This window comes from Hemicordylus capensis, chromosome 1 (genome assembly GCF_027244095.1).
Source record: "Hemicordylus capensis ecotype Gifberg chromosome 1, rHemCap1.1.pri, whole genome shotgun sequence".
NCBI classification, from domain to species: Eukaryota; Metazoa; Chordata; class Lepidosauria; order Squamata; family Cordylidae; genus Hemicordylus; species Hemicordylus capensis.
In genome coordinates, this window is record NC_069657.1 from 195,131,134 (window position 1) to 195,148,400 (window position 17,267).

The 17,267-nt window shown below is 41.1% G+C and overlaps 1 protein-coding gene across 5 annotated transcripts in view; it reads right to left on the reverse strand.

The window, feature by feature from the left end:
• FASTKD1 (FAST kinase domains 1) overlaps positions 1-12,735 on the reverse strand; it is a 30,254-nt gene extending 17,519 nt beyond the window's left edge. For 2 of the 5 annotated variants that reach the window (XR_008310334.1, XM_053264997.1), the window contains exons 1-5: positions 12,294-12,477; positions 8,129-8,425; positions 5,993-6,061; positions 3,217-3,342; positions 1,349-1,747 (exon numbers count right to left, since the gene is read on the reverse strand). Coding sequence is in view for 4 of the 5 variants with exons in the window: in XM_053264997.1 (XP_053120972.1) it covers positions 1,349-1,747; positions 3,217-3,342; positions 5,993-6,061; positions 8,129-8,425; positions 12,294-12,391 (989 nt within the window). In the remaining variant the exon portion in view is untranslated. Of the gene's footprint in view, positions 1-1,348; positions 1,748-3,216; positions 3,343-5,992; positions 6,062-8,128; positions 8,600-12,293; positions 12,486-12,642 lie in introns of those variants that run through there. The other 3 variants (XM_053265022.1, XM_053265017.1, XM_053265008.1) reach the window with 3 other exon arrangements.
• Positions 12,736-17,267: the final 4,532 nt, after the last annotated feature.

The following is a 17,267-nucleotide window of genomic DNA, read 5'->3' on the forward strand; positions in this document are numbered from 1 at the left end:
AAGGAAAGCTTTAAAAAATAGTTTTAAGCAAAGATACATCAATTTAAAGTTACCCACCTTCAATAAATATTAGGGGTATAACAAGAGGCTCTCCATAAGGGAGCATTTGTACTTAGGGCCAGAATTAATGTATTTATGGAGACGGAAAACAGAATGGTTCCCTTATTGCTATTTGTGTGACCAGAATTACAGCATCTGTGGCCAAGCCCCAGATTCAATAATCTCCTCTCACCCCATCACTAGGGCTGTATATTAGACAGTTTGGAGTGGGGGGAGTGTGTAGCCTATCCCAAATAAATCAGTTTTTTTGTTCCTAGATTTATGATGGGACATTGAAATATTAGAGATAGGCAAATATTGAATTTGCAACATAGAGAGGAGAGCTGGTCTTGTGGTAGCAAGACTGACTTGTCCCCATAGCTAAGCAGGGTCTGCCCTGGTTGCATATGAATGGGAGACTTGATGTGTGAGCACTGCAAGATATTCCCCTCAGGGGATGAAGCCGCTCTGGGAAGAGCAGAAGGTTTCAAGTTCCCTCCTTGGCTTCTCCAAGATAGGGCTGAGAGAGATTCCTGCCTGCAACCTTGGAGAAGCCGCTGCCAGTCTGTGAAGACAATACTGAGCTAGATAGACCAATGGTCTGACTCAGTATATGGCAGTTTCCTATGTTCCTATGTAACAGTATACTGTCCCTACTGTAATAGATTCAACACAGAAATAGAGCAACTGGAGTTCTCTTTTTTAGTTCTGCACTGTAGGTGAAATCTAAGGGAACTCCACTGCTATGGGCTAGCCACTGTAGACATACTTCACTTTTTTTTAATCATCAGTATAATTATTTCAATGCACCTCCTGAAGGACCTCAAACTACTTAAGAAGTTTGCAGGAGAAAAGAAACTGGATGTCCCTTGGATCCTGACCAGAGACTTCTACTATTCCGGAGGAAGGAGGAAAGTGTGCTCAACAAGGCTCTTGCCATCTCTCTTGAAGCACAGCCCTTCCCCAGCACGATCTAAGAATGTACACCTTCTGCAGAGTGCAGGAGGAGCGGGGTTGAGGGGGAAGCTCTACAGCATGTATTTGATCTGCAGTTGCATTTTTCTGGATTACAGACAATGACATATTCAGGAAGAAGTGTCACCATTTAAAGATTACATCGAGGACAACACAGCTCTACTGATGGCTTCCCTTTGCTGGATTTCATCTGATATCTGCTTGGGGCGGGAGGGGTGTGGGGGGGTGAGCCTCAAAGCCACTGAAAGAAATTCACTAAAATTCAGTAAACATTTTTATATAAAGGAAATATGCACACATATGTACACCTAGTTAAGCCAGCAGGTAAACTTACCGTTCTCTGACCTCTGGTCCTGCCATGGGAGCAAGCAAAACAAACAGCTTAGTGAAACTAACAGGGTTGCTGCAGTCATCCATGATTTCCATCAGTTTTTGTTTAGCAACCAATCTAAACTCAGTGTTGTTGAACTGTAAAGACTGGTAAAGTCCAAGGATGATAGCCAACTGCTCAATATCTAGCAGGCTTGCATTCTGAAGAAAAACTTTGTTACATTTGTCCAGCAAAGGATGATGTGATAGCTTGATATTCCGGAGAAACTGTACAAATCGCCTAGCATGATTCAAAGGGATGAGCTCCATGGTTTCCAAGACAAATTCTGCCTTCTGTATTAATCGGTCTCGAAAACTCTGCGAGATAACACCAGATATGGTGATCATCAAAACTGACAAGACCCTAAAAACATTCAAAAGATGTTATACTTATTCACCATCATGAAATATAGTATTTAAGAATGCTATATTTTAAACAATAAAAGACAAAAACGGAAAGGATGAGGGGATACTTAGGGGTAAGATATTACTGACTTGCTGCTTCTGAAGAGCTATTTGAAACTCTCAGGGAAGAGTTAAAATTAAACAGAAAACCTTTTTACTTTATTTTTTAAAATTTAAAATATTTACAATGCGCTCTATTTTTTTTTATTTTTGTAATGCTACCAAGAACTACAGTACGTCCAGACAAGTCAACTGAAATATTTTCTTCACATTTGAGCTAGAATAGCATGATGGCTAAGAGGCTGGGTCCACAGCTCAAATTTTACAGCAGCCACAAAATTACTAGGTGCTTTCTAACAAGTCACTGAGTCTCAGCCCCATATCTGTAACGTAAAGGTAATAATTCTGATCTCAGTAGAAGTTCTGTCCAGGTAGACAGGCTTAGGACTAGGGTGTAAAATTTTACAATCATCATCCAACAGGTATTTAAAACTAAATTACGAAGGACAGGTGAGATATGTAGGAAATCCAGAGCTAAGCAGGGTTTTATTTATTATTATTATTATTATTATTATTATTAAACTATCTTGAACCCTCAGCCAATTCTAAGTTAAAAAGTAAATTTATCGTAAAGCTAATAGTTGTTGCAACAAATAAGCATATGACAATTCATTTAAACAATACTTTTCTAGCTGTCCTTTTATTTGAAAAGGCTGAGTCAGAACATAAGAACAGCCCTGCTGGATCCGGCCCAATGGATCATGCCCAAGTATTCTATAAGACCCCAAACCAGTTGTCTTGAAAAACAAAGAGTACTTTAAATACACAGATCATCTAAGAGGACTGAAATCCATAGCCACAATAATGCTGTAAAAGCAGCACGAGTTTATTCTTAAGAAATCTGAATCACATAACATTTAGGACAGAAGGAGAGATGTCTTCCAATTCCCTTTTTTCTTTTTCAGTTTCTGGTGAACCCTTCAACAACCTTCAGTGCAAGTGTGCAGAGAAAGATCAACACTAATGCACTAATGTCTTGGAAGTGAAAGCTGTAGTCCTGAATGTAATTATGAGCACAGAGGTTCTATCAAGGACAGTTCTGCAGAAATTTTTGTGAGTCTACAACTATAAAGCCGAACACAATACCAGAAAAACTAAAAGGTAAAATGGAAATTTATCTCCATAACTTTATAATGCATATGATATACTCTAAGGCTTATGCATAACTATGCTTTCTATAAGGAGACATTATGAAGAGTAGCCTCAATGCAATGTCTCATTCACAACCCTTGTCAGTGGAACATTAGAATGGTGTTCAGTTAACTTAACTAAAAAATGAGAGGCTCAACTAGTACAATAGTTTTGTTAATACATTACCTAAATATGTTCACAAGCCTGCCTCTGAAATATCTATTAAATTAATATTACCTTGTGTCTTGTATGGAAGCCAAGTCCTTATTCACAATATCAGCAATATGACCTATGAGAGGGCTATTGTATATCTGTTGCTCATATAGGCACAGTGCAAATTTAGACAGTGAGGGTAGGCTCAATCTGTAATGATATCAAAGAAAATTCCATTATTACACACAAAAAACTTTAAGTTTGTTGAAAATATGGCAATTTAAAAACTTTTTAATGTGCAGCATGTACAAGAGAGATTTGAGGACAGGGTCACTGCTTACTTAAGGTATTAATATGATAACTGCAGCTATCATTTGATAGCCTCAGGATATAAATTTATTATAACTGTCAGTCATCATAAATTACCACCTTAGGCACTACCATTTAAACTTAATATGTTGATTCCACTAACATTCTAAACACTTTCACTCAGAAGTAATTTCCATTGAAATCCATCCATCCTAAGTATTCTTACTCAGAAGTAAGTTCCATCTAAACAAATAAGAATTCCAAACAAAGTGCTAATCAAAGCTAAGTGTGTGCTGACTCTGGATAAAAGACAATAATTTGCCACAAATAGCCTTTTTTTCATTGCCATGGCTTGCGCCATTCACTTTGATGCAAATCAAAATAAATTTACCCTTGTTAAAGTAAGGCAGTTTCATTAGGGTGCAAAAACTTGGCCCTCCAGCCAATGTTGAACTACAACTCCCATCTTCCCCAGCCACAGTAAGTTGTGCCTGGGCATGATGGTAATTCTAGTTCAACAATGGCAGGAGGGCAGGATTTGCCCACCCCTGTTCTAGAGCCTGGGTATGGCCGCGGAGAAAGCTCTCCTGTGTCCCAATCAAATCATTCAAATATTGACAGGACACAGAGAAGAGACTCCCAGAAAATCTTCATGCATGGGCAAACTCATATGGGAGAAAGTAGTCTTTTAGGTGCCTTGATCCCAAGCTGTTTAGAGCTTTAGAGGTCAAAAACAAGCACTTGGAATTGGTTTAATCTGAAACAAACTAAAATCCAACAAGGAAGTCACAAGCTTTTAATATTTACCTTCAGTCTATAATTTGGCCACAGCATTCTGGGCCAACTGAAGTTTACAAACAAACTTCAGGAGGCAGCCCAACATAGACCACAGTGCAGTAATCCAATCAAAATGTATCTAAGGCAAGTATCAACCTGGTCAGATATCTGGATTCTCTAGCTGGGATTTGGGTACTTCCCCCCACCACACTCTGTTGCGTCAATATCCTGAATATGGTTCTGGCTCTGAAAAGCCCACAGGCAAGAAGTGAGGGCATGCCCTCTCTCCTGCTGTTGCTCCTCTGCAAATGGTATTCAGAGGCATCCTGTCTCTGAGCCTAGAGGTGACCTATAGCCACCAGACTAGTAGCTATTAATAGGCCTGTCCTCCAGGAATTTGTCTAAGCCCCTTTAAAAGCCATCCAAGCTGGTGGCCATCACCACATCCCATGGCAGATAATTCCATACATTAATTATGCACTGTATTAAAAAAGTACTTCCTTTTGTTGGTCCTAAATTTCCCAGCCTTCAGTTTCATGGGATAATGACCCCTGGTTCTAGTATTGTGAAAGAGGAAGAAGAAAATTCTCTCTCTCCAAAATCTCTATTCCAATACATAAATTTTATACACCTCTATCCTGTCTCCTCTTTTCCCCATCATGTCTCTGCTAGTTGTCTCTTTTTAAAACTAAAAAGCCCCAGATGCTGTAGCCCTGCTTCATAAGGAAGGTGTTCCAGGCCCCTGATCATCTTGGTTGCTCTCTTCTGCACCTTTTCCAGTTCTACAATATCCTCCTTAAGATATGGTGACCAGAACTGCATACAGTACTGGTATACACACAGATCTTTTTGGAACTCCTCACAATCTGTTTTGGATTTCACTACCCTAAATAGTTCAGTATCATCTGCAAATTTGGCTACTTAACTGGTTATCACAACTTCTAGATCATTTATGAACAAGTTAAAAGAGCACTGGCCCCAGTACAGAAACCTGGGGGACCCCACCATTGTACTTCCCTCCATTGTGAAAATTGTCTATTCATTCCTCCCCTCTGTTTCCTGTCCTTCAACCAGTTGCCAGTCCACACATGAACCTGTCCCCTTATCCCATGACTGCTAAGTTTATTCAGGAGGCTTTAGCGGGGAACTTTATCAAAAGCTTCTTGGAAGTCCAAGTGTACTAGGTCAACTGGATCACATTTATCCACATGCCTGATGACACTCTCAAAGAACTCCAAAAGGTTACTGAGGCAGGAACATCTTCAATCATTGAAGTTAGTGATGATGGGTGTTGTAGGTTAACAACATCCGAAGAGATTGGGAATCCTTGAGCTAATGCAAGAACTTCCCTTGGCAAATATAGATTCATGTACTTGTGAGTCTGGTGCACTTTCATTCCCCCAGCGAAGGGTGGACTGGAGCAGAAGTTATTTGCTCCTATAAATCTTTATGGATTCTCTTATAAACCAGTTTAAAGACAAGTCTCCATTCCTGCCAATCCTTAAAATTATTGTTTAGACTCTATTCTGAGCCAAGAGCTAGACTGGTACAGTCTTAAATCTGTAGCTCTTTCTATTTGTACAATGGTCCTCCATGCAAACGGTCTCAATCTACTACTACATCAGTATGAGGTTATCAGACTGTCAAACAGTGTGGAAAGGGAAAGAGAAATACAGTAGTATTAACTATGCAAGAATTTTATAAGCATGCATTTCCAAGGCTTCAGATACATTTTTTATAGGTCAAGGGAATGAGGTAAGGAGAGAGTACTTGCCTGTCTAACCTTCGCCAGCCTTCCATGACCAGCTCTCCTACTAGTGAATCATGGGCCTCCACGTTGAACCTTCAGAAGGACCAAAGACAAATCAAACAACTCTACAAAGCTATTTTAATCTTTGTTTTTAGAGATGAAGAGAAACATATTACAAAAATAGTAGATTGCTAATGCATGTTTTATACCTGTTGAACATGTTCCTTATGGTATTTGAGAATTCCTTCACAAATGTGTGTTTGGTAAAACACTGGGCAGCATGCAGACTGCTCTCTAACATTCCACACATGCAATGATTTTTGCCAATAACCCCTCCCCTTTCTTGCACTATCCCCAATGTATATTCTTGGGGCAGGGGAAATCCCTCAGACAGATATTTTCAGGGGGCAGCAGAGTGAAGGAAGAGCAGCAAAAATGCTGTGTGTGCAAAATGTTCTAAAACGAGGACAGCATTCGTTTGGATGCCGCCCAACCTATCCATGTGCAATGTGTTAACCATTGTAATTTTACTGACATTTTATTTCTTCTTGATTGTAAACTACTCTGAGAATAATAGTTGAAAAGCAGGCTATACATTTACCAAAATAAATAAAATATTGATTGATCAATGCTTGGAATCATATAGGATGCTGCTCCCCCCCCACACACACACCAAAGCTCACCTATTCCTCAGTGCCTTTGGCTTAACCCTTGAATTAAAGGTTTAATGAAGCCTAATGCAATGAATGACTGCAATGAAGCCTAAATATATATAGTTTTGAACCTTGTAATAAAACCCATTGTCTCTCCCTCCCTGTCTTCTGGTAACAACTTCACTGTTCTGCATGCTCAGGGCAGAACCATGGATGCAGCTGAAGTTTAATCTGATGTTGATGCTGCAGCAGTTCCACACTGCAAGAGTCAAGCAACTTTTTAAACTGAATAATGTCTTGCCTTTTCTTCAGTGGAAACTGCTGCAACATCAAACACAACATGGGTGCATGCGCAATTCTGACCAGTCTATACATATTTTCTTTGGATCCTAGCCATAGTCACTTTAGCACATGGTTTTATTTATAGCATTTATACCCTGCCTTTATATCTATTCTCTCAGTGGTTTCATATAGATATTTCCCAGACTTTTTATCAAGATGGAATCTTGCGATACACTGTATGGAAAAGACCATGGGGCAGAGCAGCAGTCTCTCTGCATCACCTTCTTGGACCAACTCACTAGGAAGGTCTGGAGGCATCATGGAACACAGCCTCACAGTCCTAGCCCACCTAGATGGTCCACAAGGATAACACAGCTTTCTAAAGAGGCATGCAAAGTTGCTTGGGCAAGTACAGGCTTTTGTCAACCTAGGTGTGTTGTGGGTTTTTTTTAACATGTTGATTGGCAGAATGCTGATCAGGCGCCTCCCAAGCAATGTTGCCAACTGCTCCAACACTGTTGGGACAGCTCACAGTGCCAGTAATCAATTGTGAAATGCCTGTTCTTCTTTGATATTCCTCCCTTAGGAATTTTAGTACATAGCTGGTGTCTCAGCAGCTCCAACCCTCTGTTTTTTCCTTTGATCTGCCTGTTCTCAAGACACTGACAGAAGTAAAAATTGCCAGCTGAACTGTGTTGGTGTTGGGCGATTACCGAAAACTCTATCTCTTTTTTCTTGGTCAGTGAAAACATTGTAACAGAATTTCCAAATGTTTGCTGTAACTAGAAAGTGCTCTCATAATCTTTTATGAGATCAAATATGGAAAACAGTTTACCTAGAATAAAGGAACAGCGACTCATTCCGAGGTTGTACGTTTCTATTATAAACATTCATTCACACACATGTTTTGTAATTAGATAATATAAAAATTGGTGTTATCCATACAATTGGCACAGTGGCATGCAATTGACAGAAGCCCCTTCCACATAAACAGAAGACGAGTTGTACTTATGCATGAGGTCCTTGCGCAAGCAAAACTCTTCCATTCGTGGAAGAAGCATCCGCCAACAGGGCACCACTGTGCCAAACAACTGTATGTCACCCAATGAGTTCTGCTGCATTTCAAACATTTATTTTACATATATTAGTTTTAATTTAAATTTTAAAAACCACACCAATTCTGAAAAATAGTAGGTTCGAGCGAAGTAAGTGTCACATTGATTACCGGAGTAAATTGTAGAGTATGTCTATTAAAGCTTCATTATCCATACTTTCAATCTTGTTTTCTGCTAAAATGCGAAGTGTAAGAAACTGGGAATGGTTTCTTATATAATCAATATTTCTCAAGAGATCAGACTTCTTCATCTGAAACTGCCAAAGTAGATTAATTGCACTTCCCACGTGTTTTTCAGAGAGTTTGGTTTTGTTCTTTCCAACAAGATCCAACAATTCATCTTCATTTGTGCAGTTACTTAGCTGACTCAACAAAGGGTCGCTGCTCCATGTTCGACACTGGCGACATCTCAATGCAAACGGATAAAAACGTCTCAGGTAAAGCATTTTTGTCACTTTTATGGCCTTCTTTCATGTGTGTCTAAAATAATATGACTGTCCTGATCATCAGCAAGCCATATTAGCAACAAGGTACAACATTTCGGCACACAGGAAACAAGCTTTTATATATCCTTTGTAGTTACTGTGTGAAAAAGCAGAAAAGAATTTTGAAATATCTGTAACAGTAGCAATGCATAACAATCAGATCAGCTGAACAAAGAAGGCCACAGAAGCTCTTCATGCATGTGCACACACCAACTTCCAAAAAGATGACTGGTCTATCTGCTTAGATATGCTACAACCAACTGATGCAGACATAAGAATGGTCAAAATTAATCAACCGTCTTCTAGCAAACTATGGCCAGGCCACAAGGAACTAGGATTAAACTATGGCTTTGCATGAAATCCCAAGCCTTTGGCTTGTGCATCCCTCCCCCACTTTGAAGATGAAGTGAGGAAAGATTCCACTTGAGTTTCACATCTTGGCTTCTTTTCAAACTCTGGTTACAACCAGAGTTTGCCAGGATTTGCCAGCTTCAGACATCATAGCAAATCCTGGCTTTTCTGAAACCAGCATCAGGATTTGCCAGCTTCAGACATCATAGCAAATCCTGGCTTTTCTGAAACCAGCATCAGAAGCAGATTCCTTCCTCAGCTGGCGGGGGGGGCGGGCAGGGGGAGAATGTAGAAGTCCAAAGCTTGGAAGGTCACACGGAACCAAAGTTAAATTCTGGCTGCATATTACATCTGAACCAGCTAATATATTTTCTCCACGGTTGCCTGACTCAGTCCTTATTCATAACAGGCAACTAGGTAAGTGGTTATTTCCAAGCTTGGAAAACCACTCTTTTAATAATTAGCAAATAATCTTATTTATACACTGTCTAGAAAGAGTTTGAATTAATCTATCTTCTGTGTAATAAACTACCAGTAGTCTAAATTATGCTTGCTTGCATGCATACATAAGTGTACATACACACACATACCCTGCTCACTAAAAATATTGGCTGATAGCAGTGTTCCCTTTAACGGGGATTCCCAAATGCACTGTTCCCTCTAAGGTGTGCGCGCTTGCTCACAAGTTTTTGGATGTCCACTCAGTTCAATTTAGATTCAGCTCAGGTTGAATCAGGAAGGAACCATTCTGAATGCAGATATACACCCACTGCCTTGATACTGCCGCTGAGAACAAAACTCGTTCTGCACAGATATGAAAAAAATTAGAGGGACCACTGCTGTTGTTGACTACAACTCCCATAATCCCCAATCAAAAGACTTTGCAGCTGGGGATTCTGGGGATTGTAGTCAACAACATCTGGGAATCCTTGTTAGAGGGAACACTGGCTGACAGACAGACTAGTGTTGAAATAGTGCAATTTTAAAAGTTGCACAGTTAAGTAGTTTGCAGAGCTTGCACTGGGACACATAAACGTTTGCATACCACATTGTGCAACTGATCAACGTCTTCTGCTAGCTCAAGAACTAATCTGGAGCAGACATTTCTTTCTTTGCACAACACCCTGGGGCTAGGGCAACAGCCTTGCATTGCATAAAGAAAGTTATGCTACGGAAACACTAGTTTCAGTGTCAGTCACTTGGATCAGTAAAATGCTTGTGACATGAAAAGTAAAAACATTAAACAGTCTATTGTACCGAGTTATTTAAATAACTTTATTTAACAGTAAGCAGATCTATCACTTGGAGGCAAAAAAATCTTAGGCTTAAACTTAAACAAGTAACTCCTCAGCACCTCAGTTATTAACTATAGCTGTGGTCTTTAAAACTATCAACTCTATAGAGGAAAATGTTGACTTCTCTTTAAAAAGGCAAACAAAAAACCAAAGCAGAAACTCCAGCATACAAATGAGCAGTAATTATGCATACAAATATGACAAAGAAATGAATGAGCAATTACTAAAAAACAGAATAATAGCTTGGACTTCAAGGATTCATTGGAGAGGAGAGCTGGTCTTGTGGTAGCAAGCATGACTTATCCCCATAGCTAAGCAGGGTCTGCCCTGGTTGCATATGAATGGGAGACTTGATGTGTGAGCACTGCAAGATATTCCCCTCAGGGGATGGAGCCGCTCTGGGAAGAGCAGAAGGTTTCAAGTTCCCTCCCTGGAATCTCCAAGATAGGGCTGAGAGAGATTCCTGCCTGCAACCTTGGAGAAGCTGCTGCCAGTCTGTGAAGACAATACTGAGCTAGATAGACCAATGGTCTGACTCAGTATATGGCAGTTTCCTATGTTCCTGTTGTTTTAAGAACACCCACTGAGAAAGATGGGCAAGCATGTGCAGAATTATGTTCTACTGACTACCAATTCTACTGCCACATCTCCCCTCAGTTACACAATGCACTAATGGCAAGCTGTTGAGGCAAACTTAGGCTCAACATTTTATGCTCAGGTAACAGATAGAGAAGCTGGATTGGGAGAAGATGAGCATGGTTTTAAAGTTGGAGGAAGAAACATCAATAACCTGCGCTACACTGATGACACCACTCTGATTGCTGATAATGCGGATGATCTGCAAGCTCTAGTAATGAAGGTCAAGAAGTACAGTGAAAAAATAGGACTACAATTAAACGTCAAGAAGACTAAACTAATGACAACGGGTACAGCAACCAGCTTCAGAATTGGTAATGAAGACACTGAAGTGGTGGATAGCTTCTGCCTTTTAGGATTGACCATCAACAGTAAAGGATCCAGCAGTCAAGAAATACACTGCAGGCTAGCACTTGGTAGGGTTGCAATGAAGGCCTTGGAAAGGATATTTAGACGCCGTGACGAGTCTACACCTACAAAAATTAGAATCATTCAGACAATAGTTTTCCCCATGACACTCTATGGATGCGAGAGCTGGATTTTGAAGAAGCAAGATAGAAAAAGCATTGATGCTTTTGAACTTTGGTGCTGAGAAGACTTTTGAGGATATCATGGACAGCCAGGAAAACAAACAAATGGATCATAGAACAAATCAATCCAGAATTTTCACTCAAGGCACAAATGAACAGGCTCAAACTATCATACTTTGGACAAATTATGCAAAAACCCAGCTCCCTTGAGAAGTCTGTAATGCTGGGGAAAGCTAAAGGAAAGAGAAGAAGACAACCAGCAAAGGTGGATGGACTAGATTACAACAGCAATGAATGCACCACTGAGAGACCTTAAAGGCCAAGTTAAAGACAGATCATCCTGGAGAGAATCTATCTATGTGGTCACTAAGAGTCGCCACCAACCTGACGGCACTTAATCAATCAACCAGTCAACCAACAGATAGTAGTGAAGAACCTTTCCATGAACTAGCAAATTTAGAAATGAAAACCAAATTTAAGTGGACACTGATATAAGGCTTCCAGTGTACAAACCAATTATCCTATCAAACACGCTGCATCTAAATTGGCCTTAACTCTGTGCTGGGTTTCCAGTTTAATGGAGCCACTGGTATAGTAATGAGGACTGCTTATTATAGGATATTTGCTTTAGATGAGAAACAAACTAATACACGAGAATAGCAACACTTCTTTTCAACTGAGACAAGGCATAGAAAAACTCTGCTTGCAGAAACCACGTGGAGACAAGAGTATCAGCGGCGAGCGCACGTCCTGAAAAGAGACGATGGGAACCCAGCCCTAATCATAGGTCAGTACAATTTAACATGGCCTTTCTACAGCGATGAAGAAACTGCCTAACCTCCAACTAGCAGTTTAAATCCTTGCTTTCCTAGAGTTTGAGAAACATCAGCTCATCTCGTTCACCAAGAACATGTCGAACGCACTGGTATGGATGTTGTAGAACCACCATGCTTTCTATTAACAAGCAGCCGTCACTTACTGCTCCTTTGCCGGGCTCCTCCTACAATCCACATGGCGGGAGATCATCACTTTTACTTTAACCCCAAATCTTCCCACCAGCAAAGCAGACGGGGACATATAAAAACAACCCCAACCTACATTAACAGTCGGCTGCTTTCTAAAATGAGATAAGAAGGCAGAGATCTTGCTGACCGCACCGCAGCTTCCGCTGTGAAAATAACCAATAGGATCCGATTTCCTGGTCGAAGAAGCTGGTACTACATTTCCCAGTATGCACTACCTTCAATCTCGTTTTCTGTCGGAAGTCGTCGTCTTTCAGTAGTGATGGGACATTTCTGCTTTACAGGCTTGTATGTTAATAGGCTTACCGCTCTTCGTTGGTGTGAGTACACTCCAGAACGTCTCCTACGAAGGGCAAATCTATACCACAGACTTAGGCAGATTTATTAGGCATCTCCTTTTACTAGAGGAACCGTAGAACTATGAGAGAGAGGGGGATCTTTTAGCATAAGAATCTCAGCACTTCACTAAAAAGCAATTCCCCCCCCCTTTTTTGGGGGGGGAAGGACCCTGTGGTTCTAAGAGCATTATGAAAGTGAGATAATTTTGCAGTCAATGTCTACTCCCAGTATTTTCAGATGATCCGAGTAGCAATCTTGAAAGAAGATTGAAACAGACTGATTTCCTTCAGTGAAACAGTTGTTTGAAGATTACTTGCTCCACAAATCCTCGTATTGCTAGAAGCTGTGTGGCATCTAGATAAAACTTGGGTGCTTTCCAGATTAAACCCTACAACAGTGTCACTGCAGACAGGGGTGTAGCTATAATTGAGGGAATGGGTTCGAAGAACCTGGGCCCCCCAACTCCACCCCTCCCTATTTTCTTCATTATTTCCCTCACTCAGAGAGGCTAATGGGGAGAGGGGTGAACATGGGCCCCCTCTCACCTAGCTATGCCCCGACTATGGATCTGCTAGGTGTGTTTCTGTACTTCCTGTGTTGTGACACCACAGTCCCTGCACTGACAGCAAGGTGCCATTCACATTTCCGATGCCTTCTTTCAGATCTAATCTTTGTTTTATAGTGCTGCAACATTGCATATGTGTCATTAAAATGTAGCTGTATTTTCCCATTATGTTTGAGATTCTAGGGATCGTTTTCAATACGATCCTGCCAAGCTGAAGCATTTTACCCCCATCCTAGTGTGCAGTCTGGAAAGCACCCTGGACATAAAAGATGCTGTGGATAAAGTAGAACGGTGGAAACATTTTGATCAAATGTTATTCATAATGCTTACAAGCTCACAAATACTTAAATCCACGAGATTCTTTTACTTTGTGCTCAATTTAAAGTTTGTATTATGTGTGTGTGAGAGGAAAAATAAACTTGTTAGCCACTTACTGGTAGGAGCAGAACATAGAATAACATGTTTTCAAAAAAAGAAACACTGGTTGCGACTTGCTAGAGTATAGGAAACCCTAACAAAGGTCAAGCTCACCAAAATCACTGAGAGCTAAACCAGTTAATGGTTTGGGGGAGTCTATGACTCCTATTCCTTTATAATAATATAACATATGAACAGCCCTGCTGGATCTGGCCTGAGACCTATCTAGTCCAGTATCCTGTTTCATGCAGTGGCCCACCAGATGTCTCTGGGAAGCTCACACACAAGAGATTAAGGCATGCTCTCTCTCCAGCTGTTGCTCCCCTGCATCTTGCTGCTGAACCTGGAAGTAGCCTGTAGCCATGATAAATTTGTCTTCCATGAATTTGTCCAAGCCCTGCTTAAAGCCATCCAAGCTGCACGCTATCACCACATCTTGTGGCAGATAATTCAATAGATTAATTATGTACTGTATGAAAAATAACTTCTACTTAACACAGGTCCTAAATTTCCTGGCAATGTGTACAGTTTTGGTCACTGTGTCTTAAAAATGACATTATAATACTGGGAAAGGTGCAGAAGATGGCAACCAAGATGATCAGGGGCCTGAAGAACTTTCCTTATCAGACAAGGCTCAAGCAAAAAGGTGACTACAGGGAAATATAATAGAGGTCTATAAAGTTATGCATGGTGTGGAGAGGGTGGATAGAGAAAATTTTTTATTCCACTCCACTTGTTTCTTCCACTATGGGTCATCCCATGAAACTGTTTACCCTGAAATTTAGGACCAACAAAAGGAAGTATTTTCACAGAGTGCATAATTATTCTATGGAATTATCTGCCATGGAATGTGGTGATGGCCACCAGCTTGGATGGCTTTTATTTATTAATAAATTAAAAGGCACTGGTCCCAGAACAGATCCCTGGGAGACTCCACATCCTACTTCCCTCCATTGTGAAAACTGTCCATTTATTCCTATCCTTTGTTTCCTGTTCTTCAGCCAGTTACCAATCTACACATGTGCCTGTTCCCTTATTCTATGACTGCTAAGTTTACACAAGAGCCTTTGATGAGGAACTTTGTCCAAAGCTTTCTAAAACTCCAAGTATACTATGTTAACCAAATCACCTTTATCCACATGCCTGTTAAAACTCTGAAAGAACTCCAAGAGATTAGTGAGGCAAGACTCCTTCAGCAAGGCCTGTTCTTCTAGATGTATAACAATTTTGACCTTAACTATGCTTTCAATCAATTTACCCAGCACAGATGTTAAGCTAACCAGCCTGTAATTTCCTGGATCCTCTCCGGATCTCTTTTTGAAAATTGGAGTTACATTCACTACTTTCCATTTCTCTGGTCCTCTGAAACAAGTTACATGTTTTTGCTAGAAGATCTGCAATTTCACAACTGGGTTCCTTCTAAACTCTTGGGTGGATGCCATCTGGCTCTGATGATCTATTAGTTTTTCAAGACAGTTCAGAACAGAGCTGCACAACTCAAATGCTCTAGTGCAGGCTTCCCCAACCTGTGGCCCTCCAGATGTTACTGAACTACAACTCCCAGCATACCCAGCCACAATAAATTGTGGCTAGGGATGCTGGGAATTGTAGTTCAGCAACATCTGGAGGGCCGCAGGTTGGAGAAGCCTGTCCTAGTGGGCCAGAACCATCCACAGCTTGGTGTGTAGGGGCCGAGGTCAATTTTTAGCACATTATTCCATTAAAATTAAAAATATTAGTTACTTGTGTATCTAGTCCCCCTGTCAATGGACTCATAGCTTTAACCAAGGATAGTGGCCAGAAAATAGGTCCTGTCCCTGTTCAAGAGTGCATGCCAGCCCCAAACAAATTCCAAGTCCTTTCCTCTCCCTACACTGTCGTTGCTTTCAGGTTGCAACTTTAGGCATGCTTACACTGGAATAAGCCTCACTGGGTATACCATGGAACGTATTTCTGAGAAAATGTGCATTGGATGGTGCTATAAGGCCGTTTCCAGCTCCTATGTTGTTGCAGGATACTTGGGGGCCAGTAAAATAGTCCCTGCGGGCTGAATCTGGCCCTTATGTTGTACAGGCCTGGTTTAGAACATCCTCTCTCATCATCTCAAATTGGCCCAGTTCTTCAGTCTCCAAGCCTGAGAAGCTCAGTTCAGGCACGGGTATATATATATAGAGAGAGTATCCTCTGCCATGAATACAGATGCAAATAACTCATTCAGCTTCTCTGCAGTCTCTATACCCTCTTTTAATAATCCCTTTAACCTTCATCATCTAAGGGTCCAATCCACTTCCCTGGCAGGTTTCCTGCTTCTGATATATTTCAAGTTTATGCCCCTTGATACTTTTAGCTACATGTCCCCTGCTAACTGAGCAAAGAGAACCTTTTTAATGTGGTGGTTCTCTTTATTTAGCAAGGGGAGAGCAACTGGTCCCCAGCACAGCATCCCTCCAGTGGCTGTTGTCTATCTTAATTTAAAATAAAAATAAAATTGTGAGCCCTATGGGGACAGGGAGCCATTTTATTTATTTATATCTATGTAAACCGCTTTGGGAACTTTGTAAAAAAAGCAGTATATAAATATTTGTTGTATTTGTATGTCCCTCAAAGTCTTTTTTTTACATCCCTTATTGTCTCCTTGCATTTCATTTACCAGAGTTTGTTCCTTTCTGTTCTCTTAATATGGACATTTTCTGAAGGAAGTCTTCTTCCCCTTTCTTCCTGACCGTACTTGTTAGCCATGCTGGCGTCCTCTTGAACTTGATGGTAACTTTCCTTCTTATTGGCATACATTCCAACGGAGCTTCCATTATTGTGGTTTTAAATAAGCTCCATGCTTTCTGGAGTGATTTGACCTTCCTGTCCTGACTTTCCCTTTCAGCTTCCTTTTTACTAGTCCCTTTATTTTTGAGAAGTTTCCTCTTCTGAAGTCCAAGTTATCTGCGTTGCACTTTGCAATTCTCCACTTGCATATAGCCTCACATACAGACCTTCAGTTTGTATGAAAACCAGTACACCCTTTGCAAATATGTCAATCTGGTGGGCCCTCTATAGTTTCTATCTAGTATAATAGATAAGTTTTCAAAATGCTTTAATATAAGGAGCTTCTGATAGCCATCGCAGTGTGTGACATCCTATCTTTCAAAGTTGTGCTCTTCTTAGTATTAGTGGGGACTGAACTGGCACCACACACCGTGGCAGTGGCAAGCAGTGTGTAGCACAAGCCTAATTATGCCCTACATGCCATGCACCAATGATGTTGCATGTAACCGATGACTGGAAACTTTAATCTCAGGCGCCTGAGACAGACTTTATCAAGGAGAAGGGGAAACGGAGTTGAGAGGCATCGCTTCGTTCAATTGCGCGCGGGCCAGAGGGCGCCTCTTCTTTCGTGACCATCCCCGCCGAGACCGGGACAGGTCTGGGTCTACTCTGTGGCTTTGAAAAAGAGCTTGAATTCAGAATGAGGTGCGCGCGCGCGCCGGGGGACGGGCGGCGACGGTACAGACGAGCGAGACTGCGGCTGCCTCCGCCCGTTGCTCCCCCCCCCCACACCCCACAGCCGTTCCTCTTCTCAGTCGAGACAGGTAGCCTGCAGCAGCTTTACCGCCTA